Genomic DNA, 19391 nt, shown 5'->3' on the forward strand with positions numbered 1-19391 from the left:
AAGTCATTCTCCTTCTTCCACAGTGAGAGCAGCCTTTCAGCTCCTGAGGGAATAAGCTGAATCCTACCTCCTACCCCACCATGGCACCTACCTACCCCATCAGGGCCCTGACTCCAGACACCCAGGAAGGAGGAGAGACACTGCTCAGGAGCATGGAGCTGGCAGGCCAGTCCCGGCCTGGCCCAGAGCAGGTGTGTAGGAGAAGCAGCTCCAGAATGAGGAAGGAGAATGGGGGAAAGGTGGCCAGTGTGCAGTTTGGGGATGCCCTCTGTCAGAGTTTCAACTGATGAGAAAAATCACTTAGTACTCCAGCAACTAGAAATAGCTGCTTCTGTTAGAAGCATGGTCAAAGCTCCTGGAAGTCAGAATCATGTAATTTCGGAATCAGCAAAGGACCAGTGAGTGATTGTTACTTTTCTCTGGGTGACAGACTCCTGGTAGGACTGGATGAATGGTATGAACTGTAGAAATAGGCATGTATGTGCCTGCATGAAAACACATCCAATTTTGCATATAATTTTCTATCATCTAAGAGCCTCCGTGGAGTCGAGGTTCGGCAGATCAGTAACCCAGTGCTTTCTCTTTACTGTGGAGGGAGGTGAGGCATGGGACACTAGGGTGTCAGAAACAGGACCCAGAGGTGGCTCACCCTCAAACCAAGAGGGTGCTGAGTCCCCTCATGGTCTTTCTGCTTTTCGCCCCTATAGAATTGTTGTGGACACTGCAGTAGAGGAAAAGGTTACTTATAAAGGGATATGCATCTAGTAAAAGTACTATCTTTAGAGATGGCACAGTTGAAGAAATCACCTTAACCTGGCGAGGAGAGAAAGGAGAGCAGAGATGCCTCAGCTCTGCTTGCCATTAGCAAATCATCTATAATTTAGAACAAACGTAAAGAGATGTGGGTGATCAAGCAGACGTACCTCTTGGCAGCCTCTTGTAATTTCACGGGCTGTTTGGTGCTGAGGTAAATCAAGCAGGCATCAGCCACTTTATTCAGGTCACCCTCACCTGCAGAGAGGAAAAACAAAACAAGCATTGGCCCCCTCATTTGCGATAAGCAGTAACCAACTGCTGTCTGGGGAAACTGGAGCAGCTGGGCAACATTCCCTGAGATCTTTCCTCCATCCTGTGAGTCAGGAAATGCAAGACAGATGGACAAATGGGGCCAAAGTAAGACTGATGGAGATGACATGAAGGGAGGGGATGGGCACAAACATGAGGCAGGGGTGAGACAGGACATAGGGTTTATGTCCAGGAGAAGTGAGTTGTTACCTACCTAAGTCCAGTCTCTCACAGAGGGGGCCTAGACCCTGCAAGACAGCCAGCTGCAACTTGAAGGCCAGGGTGTGTGAGTAAACTGGTCCAGCCCTGGCACTGATGGGAGCCTGGGTAACTAAGGAGCCAGCCAGCTTTGGTAGGACATCTTTGCAGAACCGGTTCCGAAGAAAATCACCACACTTGCCTCCCAGGGTGCACAAAGCCTGCAGAAACAGTCCCCAACTTGTTGGCTAAACATTGCCAGGGCAGTAAGAGGGCTAAAGAATGCTTGGTAATTCAATTCCATCTAGGTTTCTACTTGGAAAAAAAAAAAAAAAAACATAAAACAAAACAGAATTACTGCTGTTAATTCCTTGCCCATGGTTGGTGATTCTGACAGTTATGAATTCAGAGGTCTCTGCTCCTAAGGCACAGCTGCTTCTATCCATAAATACAGATTACATGGAGAATAATTCAGAGGAATCTTGGGCTGGATGAATAATATGATTAATACCTTGATTTTCCTCCCTTTTTTCATTAAAAAAAAAAAAAGAGCTTAAAGCAGTTAACATAGATCATCTCTGAAATCTTCCTAACATCCCTCGAGAAAAGACGTGGGCTTTTAAGCCTAGCTTGCTGAGCAAACACAAGTGCTAAGGCTCAGCCATGTGCAGGCATGGGGTGGGGTGGGGGAGTGAGGTGAAGGAGGTGGGGAGGCTGAGGGCCCTGGCTGAACCCAGGCCAGTTCCTGTGGCTGAAGTGGACTCCATGTTCCCTCTGTTCAACCACACAATCTCTTATGTACATCACTCTCATTCTATCTTTCACAACAGGCAGTTTCTTTGCATGTCCCATTTTAAACTTTCTCTAGCAGAACATATTGAAACGTTTTGCCCTGCTGCACAAGACTGAGTATACAGCAGAATAGGAATTTCTTTAAAAATCAGTAAGCAAGGCATAACCAGCACAAGCATTTGCCCACTCTGCAGAGGGGAAGGCACTCGTTTGCGGTCCCTCAGCTGGACTGCACGGGGTTTGTAGACCTCAGGTGCCATCAATGTGCTTGCATGTGGAAAATACAGCTTCAGTTTTGGCACACACATCTGTTTTTCATTTTTCTACACTTGCTGTCATTTCCGATAGCCTATTAATTTTTGTGAAGGAAAACAGCACATCCGAGTAGAATTTAGAAATACCTCCCTCCTTCCTTCTTTCTCTACACACACACACACACACACACACACACACACACACACACAAGCACACACACACCCACTATTTTATACATTCTGCTTTGAAAAAAAATACTAACAATTTTGTGTTTTGAATGTAAACTGACATTTTGGGCCATTGTATGAAAAGTCTTACAGAAAATCAAACTTCTTTTGCCAAATATATTCATCGTGTTCTCAAATTCATCTTATGTCCCTACACATCTTTCTTCTTTGCCTCAGCTTGCTCACCTACTTCTACTTTATGCCAGCTTGCCATGGTAATGTATCTCTGCAGGATACTGAAAGTGCTTTTTAGAATAAAGAAGGATATAAATAAGCCAAAATACATGTGCTAATATGAGCCAAACTAAGACAGGGAGAGAAACACTTTACATCTCTACAGAGCTTTTAGCTTTCCAAAGCACTTCACCAGAGACCCATTTTATCCTTGACAGCATTGCAAAGAAGGTGGGGAGGTATTCCTAAGCACCACCTGAAAATGGGTGGTCAAGGGCTTTGCCCAGCTGTCTGGCTAGGCAGAGGATGCCAAGGGCTAGAACACAGGCCCCTTCACCTTGACTTTTGGGCAGTGCGATGAACATGAGCATGAACTCACAGATCTGAGTTCTATTACTTACTAGTTGTATGATCTTGAGATACTTTAGCTTCTCTGAGCGTGTTTCCTCCTATACTGAAAATGGACATAATATACTCACCTTGCACAGTTGTGAGATGAGTTTGTGTGTGGGGAAATGCTAAGTTCACTTCCTGGCACACTAGAGATGTTCAATAAATACTGGTAGCCCTTTGCTTTCCTAGTTCACCTTGATTCAAATGCAAGAGGAAAATGACTTTTATTTTCTTCTTTGTGCTTTTCTTAGTTTTCTATACTTTCTTCAAGGTCTGTGACAGTGCAATCAGATAAAGAGAAGCAATGCAAAAGAGACCAGTGAGCTCTGTGCTTATGATGTCTATCCCCATGGTGGATAGTGCGGCATCAATGCAGTACCTTGAAGGCTCTGAGCACTGCCAGGGGGTCATCGTTTGTGAGTCGGTGCACGAGTGAGGGCCAGGCCCGATGAACCAAGGGAAGCAGCTGGTTCTTATATGATTGCAGAACAATCACACATAAACCCAGCACATCTAAGACCTGAAAGAAAAGACATGATTTTAGCAGACAGCAATAATTTGAAACCAGATACCTAGGATCAGGTCACTACTTAAAAAATACGATTGACCAATGCATTAACTGAGTAACTATTTACTCAGTTCTGACTACAGGCCAGGTCAGTACTAGGGTGACACACAGGGATGAAATACACATGCTTTCTTGCCTTTAAGGTGCTCAAGGTAATGGAATAAAGACCTTAATTAGGTAATGTCCAAAAAAAAAAATAAAAAAAGATTACCAATTACAGTAAATCAAGAAGGAAAATAAAAGGTGAAATGCAAAGAAACTAAGGGAAAGAGCTAAAGCATACAGACTGTTAGGATGGTTTTATAAGACATAAAAGACATAGAAGATGAGCAGATGAGCAGTGTGGACTATGACACAGGAGGAGTGAGACAGGGATGGGCCCAGATGGGGTCACGTTGAGAGTCTTTTTGTTTTGTACTAAGTCGGTGGGGAGCCACTCAAGAGAGCAGGGAAGTGACATGATATGATTCATGTTTTAAGAAGGTCTGACACTTGTTGGCTATATTCATAGCAATCCTGCTGACCTTATAATTTGGCCCATGTGTTCTTAACTGTTTCTTTGGCTTTGTCTCCTCCAGACTCAAAGCTATACAGCTACCAAGATGACAATGCCTGGCACCCATTGAAGAAGGCCTTTAGATAGACCCTCTGTAGAGTAACTTTAACTGCTGATCACAAGTACAACTCTCTTCAGCAGGAAGTAGCCAGACCTGTCTTTGCCCTTTGCCCCCTCATAGCAGTTAGGGGTGCTTCTTCAGAGGGGGTAATATTATAGATAGGTAATTTAATTAGATGTCTTGTTGGCAGGTCGACAGGGCCTCCCTTAAGGTGTCAGCCCAGGAGGAGCCAACATGGAGGACAGTGAAGACACAGTCACTGAAGGCCAAAATTGTAAAAAAAGAGAAACTATCACACTCACGTAGGATGAATAGCAGTAACTGATATTCTAAATAGGTATCAATCACCTGGGTGGGGGACCATGGTCTTAACCCAGCCTTTCCAGGAAATATCCCTGACTCCCACCCACCTTTACTGAAAATCCTTGTAGGCTTGCTACGTGACTTGCTCCCCCATTTAATCAATATTACCTCGGTGACTGTACTTGTAATCTTATTGGTTGGTCATGGTTTTGCCCCACCTCATGCCCACCTTGTAAATTTCCATTGGGTTTTATAGTTTTGTCCCACTTTGTACCCACCTCATCACATAGCTTTGCTGTATAAAACATCTTTGAAAAGTGGGATGGGCAGGCAACCCACTTTCCAGTCCCCCTTCTGTCTCTCTTAGGCAGCTTTCTTTCTCCAAATAAATTTTTCCTACTCTTAAAAAAAAAAAAAGATCTTTCTGGTTGCTGAGTGAAGAAGAGACTTAAAGGGGCAGAGGGAAGAGAGGTGGCTCTCTAGGCCACAACACATGTCTCCATGAGAGGAGCAAAGTGATATGGCTATATGATGGTAGGAGAGACAGAGAAATGAAAGGACTTGAGATCTGTTTTAGAGATGAAATGACTTAAATTGTAGCATGACTGGATATTGGGGAGGGAATGAGGTGTCAGGTGAAGCTGCTTGGGTTCAGGCATAGCAAATGAAAGGGAGTGGTGTCACTGAATGAGGCGAGAGTGATGGAGGAGTTAAAAGCAGAAAGGCTGGGTGGGATTCAAGTCCTGTGACTGCTACCTGGAGAAGCCAAGCAGGCAGCTGAGGTACAGGCCAACCTCACAAGAAAGTTTTGGGCTGGCCTACATGTAAACTGATTTTTTACATTCCTTTAGAATTTGTTTCCAGGTATCTTACATCCCAAGGTGTACTGAACACATCTATATCGTAGGTAGTGGTGAGTATGACTACTGATGCAGGTTTCATAAGGACGACCCAGCCTTCACAGGGCACGTGAGGTACACACTGGAGTCAGAAAGGAAGCGTGAAGTTCGCCAACATTAAGCTTTACTGGGAACCTTCTATGCACTGGTCCACACAGACAGGAAGAGAAATGCCAAACTGAAGAGGCCCCGTCCTTGGGAGGTGGCTCACAAGGCAAGGGAATAAAATAAAGTTCAGCAGTGCTGTGGACAGCAGGGCAGTATACTGAAAGTGGCTTTGAATTTGAATTTTGTCATTAACTGGACAAGTTACACTAGTTGTTGCTGACTCAAAGGTGCACATTTTTCCCCTCTGCTTGTTCTTCTCCCTGTGTCCCTTTGCATGGCTGGCTCCTCAACCGGTAGAAATGTTACCACCTCAGAAAGTCTTCCGAGATGACCTAGTCTAAATCAAATGTAAGCTCTGTCTTGCTCAACATGACTTGCTAAAGAGTACAAAGAGTAACTGAAATTTTAAAACATCATAATAAAAGATGCCATGAACCCCCCTCCAAATATCCTCCTCTCTCCAAACACACTTGTCTCATCACTTTTTGCCATTTTCTGAAGTGATTCTAGAAGTCCTCTTTTGTGAGTGTCTTTACAAGATGTGATAAAAAAATACAGTGCCATCCAATGGTAAGGTAGGCTGAAAAAAATATTATAATGTGTCCTCATCCACTTTACTTACAGATCTGGTACCATGAGACTTCTGGCTCTTCCTCAAGGTCAAAATGACCTTGAAAGGTCAATGTTTTGAATTAACTCAGGGCACGGAGGCAGCCGCAATGGCATAACTAAAGACACAAAAAACTTCTAGAGGTGATTCAGAAAGTGGCAAAAATGATGGGGTAAGTATGTCCAAAGCAAGGCTGAGTATTTTGAGGGGGATTAATGGCAATATATCTTTTATTGTAACAGTTTAAAAAATTTAAAAACATACTGTATTTTCTTTATTTTTGAGACAGTTTCATTGTGTAGTTCAAGCTGGCTTTGAACTCAAGGTAGTCCTCCTGCCTCAGCCTCCTGAGTGCTGGGATTATAGCCATGTGCCATCATGCCCAGCTCACACACGTTTTTGATCAATCCCTGCACATAAATGAATTACTATTTTCTATCATAGTACCTGCTTATTACCTTAATAGTATTTACTTCACCTGGATGTGTGTGTGGTTTTTTTTGTTGTTTTGTTTTGTTTTCGGTACCGGGGATCGAACTTGGGACCTTGTGCTTGCGAGGCAGGCACCTGAACCACTGAGCTAAATCTCCGGCCCTGTGTGTTTTTGAGTTGCCTCTCTTCCCAAACAGACATGAAGTTCCATGAAGACATGGATCATGCCTGCAGCATTCCCTTCTATATGCTCTGTTTGCCCTTCAGAAGTCTTCAATAGCATTTCGTGAGAGAATGAAGGAGAGTATATGCCATAACTTGTGCTGTTTTCTCTTTGTAACAAACAACCTGTGAGGCAGGTATCCTCATCTCCACGTTACATGTAAAGATGCTAAGGCTCAACTTGGTGAACTAATTTTATGGTCACCTGGCTAGTAAGGGGCAGAACAAAGAATTTATTTATTTATTTATTTTGAGTTAGGGTCTTGTTCTGAACTCAGTGTAGTCCAGGCTGGCCTTGAACTCATGGTGATTCTCCTGCCTCAGCTTCCCGAGTGCTGGGATTACAGATGTACACTACCACACCCGGCTCAAAGATTTGATATTTAGTTATGTAGGGCCTGACTCCACTACTGATTCTCTTAATGACTACCGTGTTTATAAAGCTGCTACAAAACCCCTGTAACAGGGAAGATCTTAAAAGACATTTAGGAGTTTGCCAAATATATCAACCAGGCACCTGCATTAAATCCTTGCGTTTAACAAGCACTCAGAAAGTGCTTGCTGGGTGAACAGATATCTCAGGAAGACTAAACAAACTCCACAGTACGGACCCTAAGATCTGAGATAATCTATGGATTAGTGTTTCCTACCATGGCCCCCTATCCTTCAGCAAGGCAATATGCTCCCAGGGCCACCAATGAGCAACTAAGGTGGTCATTTCTCCTTCCTGATTGGAATGGAGAGGAAGGCATTTTCCTTTGGGCAGAAGGTCTCTGAAGCATTTCCAAAAAACCTGGCCCCTGCTACCTCTCCACCGCGCTGTTGTGTTGAGTCAGTGCTGTGTATTTTAAGTCCTTGCTGATGGGGTGCTTGCTTGGCAAACCGCCTGCAAATGAGAATGTGATATGAAAAGTGTTGGAGTTTTTCCTAGGACAAAAATAGAAACAGAGACAAAGATTAAGGGTCAGACTTGGAAGAATGACCACCTCCAAGAATTGAAACTTGCATTCTGCATTGTCAGCTCAAATAATGACATTCTTTCAAAGCACATAATTTTCTTTCCCTTGGAAAGTCAACGAATCTCAAAAACTTTGTGGTTTTTAATAAGGATCAGCTCCCTTCTGGCATTTGAGTTGGTAAAGGAAGACATGAAAGTGTCATCCCACAGATAAATTCCTCTTTATGCCTTCTCATGGCCACCACACATGGCCCAGGGGATATGGGAAGGTGCATGCTCATTCATGCAGCCACTGCCAACTAGGCCACTTTCAGTCTTGCCTCTCTGTAAATGCAAAGAAGGGAACGCACACTGACCTTCAAGCGGATCTTCAGATTTTTATCTGACAACAAGTGAATGCAGCGCTCCATCACGTCCTTGGCTATCTGGATATGCACTGGAAGTGGTGGTTCCACATCTGGAAGAGTGTCATTCTCCTCCAACGTTGGAGGGACTGACAGCTTCTCTGCAAGAAGAGCATAGTAACAGTGTTTTGTAAGAGGTGCTCCTACCCAGCTTGATCCTCAGCTTCAGATTTAGGGCAGGACTGCAAGGAAAATGTCTAGGGAAGGATCTTCAGGAAATCCTCTGAAATTTGGGCCAAGGTGTAGAAGTCAAGATGTTTATGGCATCATTAATTGTACCAGCTACAAATTGGGAAGAACCCTTATCCATGGTTTTAATGTGTCTTCTCCAAAATTCTAGTGTTGAAACCTAACAGCCAATGTGACAGTAGTAGGAGGTGGGGCACGTAAGTGGTTACTGGGCTACAGGCTCCACCTCTTGTGAATAGGATCAGGGCCTTTATAAAACAGGCTTCATGTAGCTCACTTACTCTTCTGCCTTCTACCACTGAGGACACAGTGCTCCTTCCTAGGGAGGACACAGTGACAAGGTACCATCTTGGAAGCAGAGAACAACCCTTACCAGATAAGTGAACCTGCCAGCACCTTGATCTTGAACTGTGAGAAAATAAATTTGTGTTCTTCATAAATTATCCAGTCTTAACTACTTTGTTCTAGCACCACAAATGGACTAAAATACCCTGTATGTCCACTCAAGGGAAAATGGGTATATAAATCATGGTATATCCATACAATGGTATGTTACAAGGTTCCTAAATTTATGCTTAGTAAAAGTTTTAATGACAAGATAAAATGCTTATGAAATAATATAGTGTTCCAAAGAAAAAATATGGTACAAAATTGTATACAAGCATGAACATTATATAAATTTTTGCATAGGAGGAAGTACAAGAAAATATGAACATTGACAGGATTATAACAGATGATTTAAAATTTTTTCCTATACTTTTGGTCTTTTCTAAATTTCAATTAATGAATATTTAAAATAGAAACATACAAAGGGCAGAGTTCTAATTTGGAACCCTGAGGCTGGGCATGTCCCCAGCTGGCCTTTTCTCTGCCTTCTGCTCTTTTCTTCTAGTTCTTCCTTTGATATATATCTTCTCTGCCAGCCTTTAAGATCTTTTAGTGGCCAGCATTAAGACTCTCATCTTTGTACGAGAGAGGAGACCAGGGCCGGCTAGTGTAGTACATAGTGAATAAGGTTCAGTCAGAGATCAGTACAAGCCTGGTCTCCACAACCTATTAGCAACTTTCACATTACCTCACCTGATATATATCTCAAACAGATATATATCTCATCTGTTTGTGGAGAGGACTGCCAGCTATTACCATTCTCTCACTACCTAGAGTACTGTGTTGCATGAGATAGGTTTAAGCTTGCAATTTAAGATGAGAACTGTATGAAACCCAGGCCAAAATCTCTAGCCTGAAAATTTTTCCTCTGCTTACATACCCCATCCTTGTCCCTAAACCCTTAATTACTAGCTATGCTCATTTCCACTGAGCTGTGTTGCTCCCTTAAGTTTTTCTCATTTTAGTTTCCTTTGCTGGAAAAATAGACTATTACAATAGAGGCTCTACCTGTCTCTAACAGGTGCTGAGAAGATAAATGAAAATGCATTTGCAGAATGCTTGGATTTCTTGGAGAAAGAGATCTTGGATATAGAAGGTATAGTACATTTATGTGGTTGAAACAAAACACTCATGTCAAACCAATATCAAGCCAAACATCCTTTATAATGCCAAAGTACATGGTATGTATTTGATGAACGATAATTGTGTGTATGATAGGCCTATGTTTTTTTTCCCCAGAGAAATATTTGTCATTTGAAATTTACCTATTGCAGAATGTTATTTGAGAGATGTGGACTTTGTTTTTGGAAGAGGGTTTGATTCACTGAGTCTGCTTAGCTACAAAATGCACTAGAACCAGATGATCCTAATCTTTTTTTTTTTTTTTAAAGAAGATTCTAATCTTAAAGAAATGGACAGTGTCTGAATTTTAAACCAGAAAGGCAAATCTGGATTATGAAGGTTCAAGATGCTTTCCCTTCTTCAGGGCCTCCCAGGTTTGGGTGAGGAGCACATTTGGTTGTGTCAAGAAACAAACCTAAGAAGAAAAACCCCAACAGATTTCTAAACAAGAAAATTCTGTCTGTGGGGATGGCAATGACTCAACTCTGCATCAATCATTATTTAGACCTTGTGATGTTTCACTGCTATTTAGAAAGAATTTACTGTAGTTAATGCAACGAGCCATTATTTCCCATTATCCTAGAAGTACTGGCTTCAGTTCACTAGAATCTCAGAATCCAGATTGGGGTTGGAGGGAAGGAAAAAAAAAAAAGAAAGAAAGAAATCTGCTCAATTCCAACCTAACAAACTAATTTGGGACTCAGTTCGATTTAGGATAGTTCTGGGACCACCAAGCTCATTATGACTTGGCATTTTATATTTGCAGAGGAGATTCTAATAATTTATTAATCTTTCTTTGACCTGAAGCTCCAGATTGAGTTTGTGAATAAAACAAGAGACCAGAGCTGCTACTAGCCTGAACTCTCTTTTCCTTTATCATATAAATAGGTAAGAAAAAACACTGGAATCTCTTCTTAGCAATAAATAAACAGGCAAAGCATATGAACAGATAAGGGGGCTAAGGGGGGGGATGTTAGAAAAGAAGCATGTAGAAATGGGTTCACTTTGCCAGTAATCAAAGAAATGCAAAGTAAAATAACAATCATTGTTTTAAACTTATAAATTAGGAAAAGTAAAATTGGTAATAGTCAATGTTGGCGAGGAAGTGGTGAAACCAGTATTAATACTGTTCTGCTGAAGGAAAGGTATAAATCAGTATCACCTTATTGGAAGGCAATTTGGCAAGCATTAAATAATGTTCATACCCTTCATCCACATATCTCACTTTTGGAAATTTATAAAGAAATATGCCAGAAGTAGGAAAAGCTCACATGTATAGAACCAACCATTGTAGCACTGTTCACTACAGTGAAAGCTAGAAGCAAAAAACACTTCCTAAGGAGGAGTACTTAGTAACAGCTATTGAAACATTAATTATGAAATCTCTACAGCAAGATGGAGCATTGCTTAAAACTAGACACAAGAAGGGAATGATGCTATGGCCATGACTGCAGGGGGCTGGGGGTGTAGCTCCATGGCAAAGAGCTTGCCTAGCATGTATGAAGCCCTAGTTCCATCCCTAGCACCACACATCAAAACAAAACAAAAACTATGACTGTGACCATGTAAAAATAGGTTTATACCCCGAAAAACGGAAAAATATTGCATAAAAAATGAGAATTGACAGGCCAGGGATTTAGCTCAGTGGTTCTGCCACCTGCCTTGCAAGCGCAAGGTCCTGAGTTAGATCCTCGGTACCAAAAGAAAAAAAAAAAAAGAGAATTGTGAGATTGTGACTTTCTGAAATTTCCAAACTTTCTGGAATGATGCTTCACTGTTTTTACAATCATCTATTTTTAAAAAGAAAGAAATGACTAAGACAAAATAAGTAATAATTACCTTCATCACTGTCAAAATCCAAGACATTTCCGTCTGCCACATCCTTCTCTTTGAGGTAGTCTAGCACAAACTGTTCAATGTCTTCAGCTGTAGTGTTATTCTTAAGAGTTTGGTGCAAATAACTTCCCTCCTCCTTTAAACTTTGATCTTGGGGTTGCCCGATGTAACTTGTTTCTGGGAACCACTGGGCTGTAGATAAGATGTTATAATGATCACCTTGGTCACTAGTAACTGGCATTAGCATTTTAAGTAGAATTAGCTCTTTGCCATGTCCTGTGAGGCCTCCATGCCATCTAGTGCCTGCCTGCCTCTTCAAGCTCATCTTCTACCACTTCAGTTGACCTATTATTTACTATCTTTTAGCTCCTCCAATGCACCAAGAATTTTCCTGCCTCAGAACCTTTACATGTGCTATACTTGCTGTCCGAAGTATTTCCCCTCTTAATTTTTTCTTCTAGTACTGGGGATCGAACTCGGGACCTTGTGCTTGCTAGGCAGGTGGCTGAACCACTGAACTAAATCCCCGCGCCCCCCCCCCCTTAATTTTTATAACTAGCTAATTCCAAGTCACTTTTCATGTCTCAGTAAAATTAGAACTTGCCCAGTAAGCCATCCTTTCACCCCTCAATCTAACTTGGGTCACTTATGCAAGGTCTTACTATGTAGCATTATGTTCATTCCTTTCCTATCAACTCATTACAATTTATAACTGTGTATACTGTTTGGTATCTTAATCTCCCATTAGACTCTTTTTTTTTTTTTTTTGGTACTGGGGATCGAACTCGGGTCCTTGCGCTTGCGGAATCTCCCATTAGACTCTCTACTCCAATATACTTGGCAGAGCATGGGTGCTCAAAATACATGCTGAATGAAAAAACACAAGATTGAAGAACAGGTACAGTGACAAATTCTGAGTACAGGATATCTATTCATTAGCAGATGACAGACTACAGAACTTTAAGAATGAACACTGACAGTGTATTTCTAACATAAAATGCTTCAGAAGGCTGGCCATTTTCTCCCCAAAGCTTTCCCTTTGGTGATGCTCCAGTACCTCTGATATGTCATCACAGAATAAACCTTCAACACTACAGACTCACATGTTTTTCACATTGTGCCTTGAGGGGCCCTAGGGCTCTGCAGAGATGTCCCAGGGATCTCCACAGGGAGAATAGCAAGAGGCAGCAGGCTAAGGGGAATGGGGTGTCCCAGAGTCTCTTATTCCTTAACAGAGCAGTTCTTTTTTTTTTTTTTGATACCGGGGATCAAACTCAGGTTCTTGTTCTTGCGCGGCAGGCGGCAAAACCACTGAGCTAAATCCCTAGCCCTAACAGAGCAGTTCTAATTCAACTGTTTCTTGTATCCTGGGGTCCCCTAAAAGCTTCATTTCAAGAAAGGCTCTTAATACTTAAATTGTTGCTCTGGTCCAGCACCCTCTCTTTGTAGATTGCAGAGAAAAAAACTCTGATGATCTTTACCACCTGCTCATCTCCTTTTCATAAAGGAGGTCTGCACAGAGCCAGAGTAACAGCAGATGCAAAACGATGGGGCCAGACAAATGGGAGAAGCTAAGAGCAAATGCTTGAGATGAGAGCCTTCAATCCAGTATCTGGAGGTTTCTGTATATAAGGATCAATTATGACATTTCTTCAATGCACCATCTCCAGGTGTAAATCAGGTACTTAGTGCACTCTAAAGGACTGGTTCCCAAACAGTTAAAGGCTGGACCCAGAATTCACGTGGCTAGGATTAGATATTGTACAAAGATTATTTCTAGATTCAAGGCTAGTGCCAGACATTAAAATGTCTTTGTTCACAAATAGCTTTTGAACATAAGAAGCTCAATCTCACTCTTAATGCAAATTAAAACTATAATAAGGTGCTGTTTTTCTCCTATCGGATTAGCAAAGATCAAAAGCTTGGTAATGTACAGTATGGGTAAAGGCATGGCAAAATTGGCACTCTTTTACATTGGCGATGGAATTTAAATTGGTATAATCTCTTAGGAGCAATTTGATCCTCTCAATCAAAAATTAAAATGTAATACCCTTTTATTTTTTTTGGTACCCGGGATCAAACTCTGGACCCTGCACTTGTGAGGCAGGGGGCGGAACCACTGAGCTAAATCCCCAGTCTCAAAATGTAATACCCTTTTAAACCAGCATGTCTTTCAGGAATTTATCCTACTGATATACAGAGATGTGTTCAAAATGCCCTGCAAGGATATTCACTGATGTGTATTTGTGTGTGTGTGTGTGTGTGTGTGTGGTGGTAAAAGATTAGAAACCACCAAAACACCTACCAAGACAGGACTGGTTAAACAAACTATGGTGCAGCCACAATGGGATATGATGCAGCCATAAAAATGCAGCAGCCTTCTATGTCTGTACCACATCCTCAGCCCTACCTATCTTTCTATTATATCTGTTTATCTATCCATCCATCCATTCTTGAGCCTGGATCTAAGTTGCCCAGGGTGGCCTCAAACTTGCAATCCTCTTGCTTCAGCCTCCTGAATAGCTGAGATTATAGGCAGAAGTGCCTGGTTACCTGATGGTTCTTGCTTTCTTAGTTGATGCATGTGAAACAGTGTGTATTGGATAACTTAATTTCCTAAAACACGTATTGGGCTTTAAGACCTCTCAGTTCTCTGAGAGCACTCTTCCACTTTTACTTTATTTTTATTTATATTTTTGAGACAAGGTCTCACTATGTAGTTCAGGCTGGCCTTAAACTCACTATGCAGTCCAGGCTGCCTTTGAACTTGTATCTATATTCCTGCCTCAGTCTCCCAAGTGCTGGGATTACAGGCATGCACCACTGTGCCTGGCTCACTTCCATTTTAAAAGAGAGGTAATCAGTTGGACAACCAATCAGTCAGACAACAAACAGAAATGCCAGCATAAAGTGCTATTTTCATTCATGAATAACTATCAATTCTACTATTTACTATTTATTCAAAATGCAATGTATTCTGGGTTATTTCAAAACTTGCAGAAAAGCTATTTCCAACTTTGCTTGTTTTCCTAGGCTGTTCCAGAGTCAATGTTAACCATCCTCAGTTTCCTTTCTGCAAGCCCCTCTTTCCTCAATTAAAACACAGGATTGCACCACTTTCCTTCAGAGATGACCAAAGACACCAGTAATAAGGCAATTCAATTTTTAAGACTTAAATTGAGATGTCTCCCAAGAGGATGTATTTCATAGGCCTTTCTGAATTTGTTTAAATCTCAAATTGAAATGTAGTGTAGTTCCTTAAAGCAGTAAAGGCAGGTCTGTTTGGCCCATGAAAGCCAGTCCTTGCCTGCAATGCCTAAGTGGCCAGCCCGTCTGAGGAGGGGCTCCATGAGGGTAGGCCCTGGTGGGTCTTCTTCACAGCTGCCTCCCCACTACCTATTAGCCATGGTACAGGCTTGTGAGTGACTGCCAAGTTTAGTCCAACCTCCTTCCCTTGGCCTGTATGGCCCTGCAAGATTTGCCTCCTTTCCAATTTCATCTTGCACCATTCTCTCTCCATAACGATCTCTTTTCCATTCTCCAAATACCCCCAGTCCCTTCTTTCCTCAGGGCCCTCCCACCTGCGGCTCCCTTTGCCTGAATGTTTTTACAAATCATAAAAACAATGTGACATACAGGGGACTTTCTTATCCTTCAGGGCTTGGTCTCAGTGTCACTTCATCAGAGGCCCTCCTTGACCACTCAATTTAAAGTGGCTATCCTTGTTATTCCTGTGCATCAAGGTGCTTATTTCCTTCCCAGTGCTTATCAGAGTCTGAAGTGAGCTTGTTTAATCATTTGTTTACTTGTTTATCATCTCTCTTGCAGTAGGAGGAAAACTCCCTAAGTTTATTCACCTTGTTCACTGCTGCACCTTGTTACTTAGCATATATCAGTGTCTGATATATGGCTGATATGTCTGAGATATGTCTTTATTGAATGACTAAGAGAACATTTGTGCTGTATATAAATGCTTAGGAGTGAATGAAAGAACGTTGGAGATAGCATTAGCTACAGTGCAGAGCACAGTCCCTGCCCCAGACACCTTCCCTGAGAAACTCTTTTACATGTTCTTGGCCTTTTCACCTGATAAAATGAAGTCAACAACATTTCTACCAGCCTCAGAGGATATTAGCAGTACTGAAATAAATACTGCAGATAAGCTTTTTGGGTAAAAGGCACCCAGGTATTCTTTTTTCAATCAAAGATTGTCCAGTTGAGGGTTTCTTTTGCTTATAGAAAATGTTGCCATTCTGATGGTGGCTAATATTTCCATTAGGCACTTAAGATCAAATGGAAGATGAGAAATGCAAACCATGACTCACACAACTAAAGGGTTAAAAAGAACTTTTCAGATCTGCTCTGTCCAGTACAATACATGTGGCTACTAAAATTAAACAAAATTGAAAATTCAATTGCCCAGTAGTACTAGCCACATGTAGCTAGCAGCTATTGTATTGAACTGAACAGATATAGAGTACTGCCATCATCACAGAAAGTTCTGTTGGATATACTCTTCCAACCATCTGTGGAATGAATAATTCATGCTATTTCTGTTCTCCATTAGCATAGATACTGCTACCTCTAAATATCAGCAGCAGCAGTTTGGTATATTGGAAAGAATAAAATTGTCATAAATCCTGACTTTATCCCTTATTGTATGACTCTGGCTAAGCAGGATCTCACTGGGCCTTAGTTTTTCTTATTTGTAAAATAAAATCAATGTTGATATTTAACCAACAAGGTTTATATCCCTGGCACAGAGCAAGTGCTCAATAAATGGTAGATTATTGAAAAAATTATAAAAAAATAAACAATGGAACCATACCATAACGTGGGACTGGAGAGAAAACATTTCAAATATTCTCCACAGCATAATCACAATGCTAAAGAAAAAACAAGACTAGGCAAACTAGGATATTAAGTACTATCCCCCAAATCAACATTAATGTACCTAATGCTACCAGCAGGGCATGCAGAATGCTGACAAAGGAAGCAGTTCTCTTATCGTAAAATTGGTCCAGGGTGGCCAAGACATCTTGAACCACATCTGCCACCAAAGGAAGCAGGGTAGCATCTGAGTTCCGAAGCATGACTTCCAAAACCTTTGCGGTATGAGGGTGCAGAGACAGATGGCGGAGATTTAAGGAGATGCCATTCACTAAATAGTCTGAATTTTCATTGATTAGGTCCTGCAAGGAGTCATAGTTACAAGCAACACAAATATCTACCATGGTGCAGGTAGCCACCTGACTAATAAGCAGGGTTTGGTCTCCAGCCTTCTCTAGTACTGGATAGAGGGCTGACATCAAGAGCAAATGAAAGTCTTTTCCTAGTGCATATGCAAACTGGCTAATCCCTTCCAACTGGATGCATATTTGCCAGATGTTGCTGTTCATGGAGCAAATAGTGGGACTTGGCTTTGAGAAGGCTGGAAAAGATATAATTTGGCAGGTGTGCACACCAGACGTGATGGCCTGGAGGTCTGACTGTTTCATCATTAGCTCCTCTCCCTCCTCAGTTTCAATACAGGTAACCAAATACCAGTTTTCTTGGCTAGTGTATAGTTCAAGTAAAGATGTCACAATCTCTCTCAGTTCCTCTGGGCTTGTTTTAGTATGCTTTTCTTGAAGATCCTCTACTTCCAATCCAGCAGCCCCTGTAACCAGTTCATTAAGGATCATGGTGGCTTGCTTCCGGTAAACCACAGACTCATGGTACAGTTCCATAAAGTGATCCACAAGCAAATAAAGGTTCCCATAATAACCAAGAAGCCTACAAACTTGTCGCAAAAGCAGAAAAACTCTCTCATCTGTGAAGAAGCGGAAATATCTTCTCTGGACTTGGTTTCCTTGCCATGTAGTGGGGGTCTTTGGAGAAGCACTCAGGTCATCAGAGTTCCAACTCCGCTCTTCAACAATTTTTACATCAGCAACATCTAGTTCTAGAACTTGGATGAGTGCTTTGGAAAGTCGCTGGAGATGGGCTACAGAGTTGAGGACAAAGTTTATTTTGGGGCCCAAGAGTTTCAGATAACCAAGTAGCAAGGAGAGAGTAGAGAATTTGCCCTGATCATCTTGGGAGTTCATTAGGCGGGGAAGAGATGTGGTAAGGGAATGCAGGCTTTCTGACAAGATGTCTGTAAAGGCTCTGTTGCCCACCACTACTTTTTGATCTGCAAATTGTCTCAGAACATTATTGCACTGGGCTTGGACTTCAGAACTCTCATCATTTATGAGGCCCACTAAAGCCTTCAGGAGGGGACCAGCAGAATCGACCAGTGACTGACTGCACTTCAAAAGAAGGGCCTCCACAAGGTCTACCAGCTCTAGCCTTACCTTCCAGTGTGGGTGAACTGAAACACACTCAATTATCTTTTTAATAAGGATCACCAACTTGTCACTAGTATTTTTTACCCAATCTCCTTCTCTATGAACCATTAGCTCTGCAATTCTATGCTCAACTACAGGCTCTGCTTGGGCCTTTGAGAGTCTTCTGAGCTGTTCATCAGCCATAACAAAGCCCACTGTCTTGTGAAAGATCTTTAGGGAACATACCACAATGCTGTGACCTTGTTTAAAGTCTCCTGTGATAACCCTGGTCAGTGCAGTTGAGATTCCAGGTAAAAAAGAAGCAAACAAATCCCCCAGATGCTGTTGCTCAAGCTCATCCAAAGACCTAGGATGGTCCTGACAATCGCACTGAAAGAGCAGAACCTGTAAACATTTTAAGGCAGCAATTTTAATTTGCTTTGACTTCTCCTGTTCTGCCAAGCCTAACAGTAAAGATACAGCAAATCCTAAACGAGGCAGAATGGAGGGCTTGTAAAAGGCCAGAATGATGTCACCATAAGCTGAGTGCATTAAGGTGTTAAGTCCCTGGATTACAGCCAATTTCAATTCCTCTGACACAGCAGCAGGTTTCTGGGAGTTGGGAGAATACAAACATGTAGAAAGCTCTGAAAAGAGTTCCTGAAGAAGCTCTTGCTCTTTCACACATGTTGAAGAGAGGACAAATGTGAGGCATTCCACCACACTCTGGACCAAGCGCTCTCGTTTGGGACCTGGGGTCTTCAAGGTAAATCGTAAGGGGAAGAGGATGTACTGCTGAAGTTCCTGAAGGGCAGTGTCACTCACAGCTTGTAATTGTGCCTGCAGATGTTCCACATTCTCCACTGTCTGGGTCTTTGTGAGCTGAACACAGACTGGACGTAGGATGCCAAAAGCCTCTTGAGGAGTATCAAACACTGCCATTGTGCAATAGCCTTCCTCTCACTGAGGAAACATCCTGCAGGCTGAAGGAAGAAATTTTTCAGTAAAGATGGTCAAGCTCAAAGCAACACAAAGTGAACTTGCATTCACTGATTCAACAGATATTCATGGGGGCCATGTACCACCCACGGCCCAATGACTTGGAGAGTAAAGAGACTAAAGAGATGGTTCCTATTCTTTAGGACCTCCAGTCTAGGGAGGGAAGTGAATGTAGTTACAAAATGGCCTCCTAATGATTAGGACAAGCCTAAGCTTAGAGGTCCTAAGTGAGTATGGAAGAGCTGTATCCCTGGGAGAGCCAGGATGGGTTTCACAAGAAAATGCTTGCACCTTAATTTGGGGGAGGAATGAACGGGAATCT

General features: G+C 42.1%; 1 protein-coding gene across 4 annotated transcripts in view; it reads right to left on the reverse strand.

The window, feature by feature from the left end:
• The window catches only part of Tti1 (TELO2 interacting protein 1), a 71598-nt gene that overhangs the window by 31282 nt on the left and 20925 nt on the right, over positions 1-19391 (reverse strand). For 3 of the 4 annotated variants that reach the window (XM_087188974.1, XM_004867790.4, XM_021246923.2), the window contains 6 exons: positions 16714-19053; positions 11763-11951; positions 8178-8326; positions 3484-3624; positions 1280-1484; positions 924-1011 (listed from right to left, as the gene is read on the reverse strand). In XM_087188974.1, the coding sequence (XP_087045100.1) occupies positions 924-1011; positions 1280-1484; positions 3484-3624; positions 8178-8326; positions 11763-11951; positions 16714-19012 (3071 nt within the window). In that variant the 5' untranslated portion in view covers positions 19013-19053. Of the gene's footprint in view, positions 1-923; positions 1012-1279; positions 1485-3483; positions 3625-7488; positions 7791-8177; positions 8327-11762; positions 11952-16713; positions 19054-19391 lie in introns of those variants that run through there. The other variant, XM_087188975.1, reaches the window with a different exon arrangement.

Source organism: Heterocephalus glaber, unplaced genomic scaffold, assembly GCF_053883595.1.
Source record: "Heterocephalus glaber isolate CG9 unplaced genomic scaffold, H.glaber_assembly_v1.0 deba00001532, whole genome shotgun sequence".
In the NCBI taxonomy this organism is placed as follows: Eukaryota; Metazoa; Chordata; class Mammalia; order Rodentia; family Bathyergidae; genus Heterocephalus; species Heterocephalus glaber.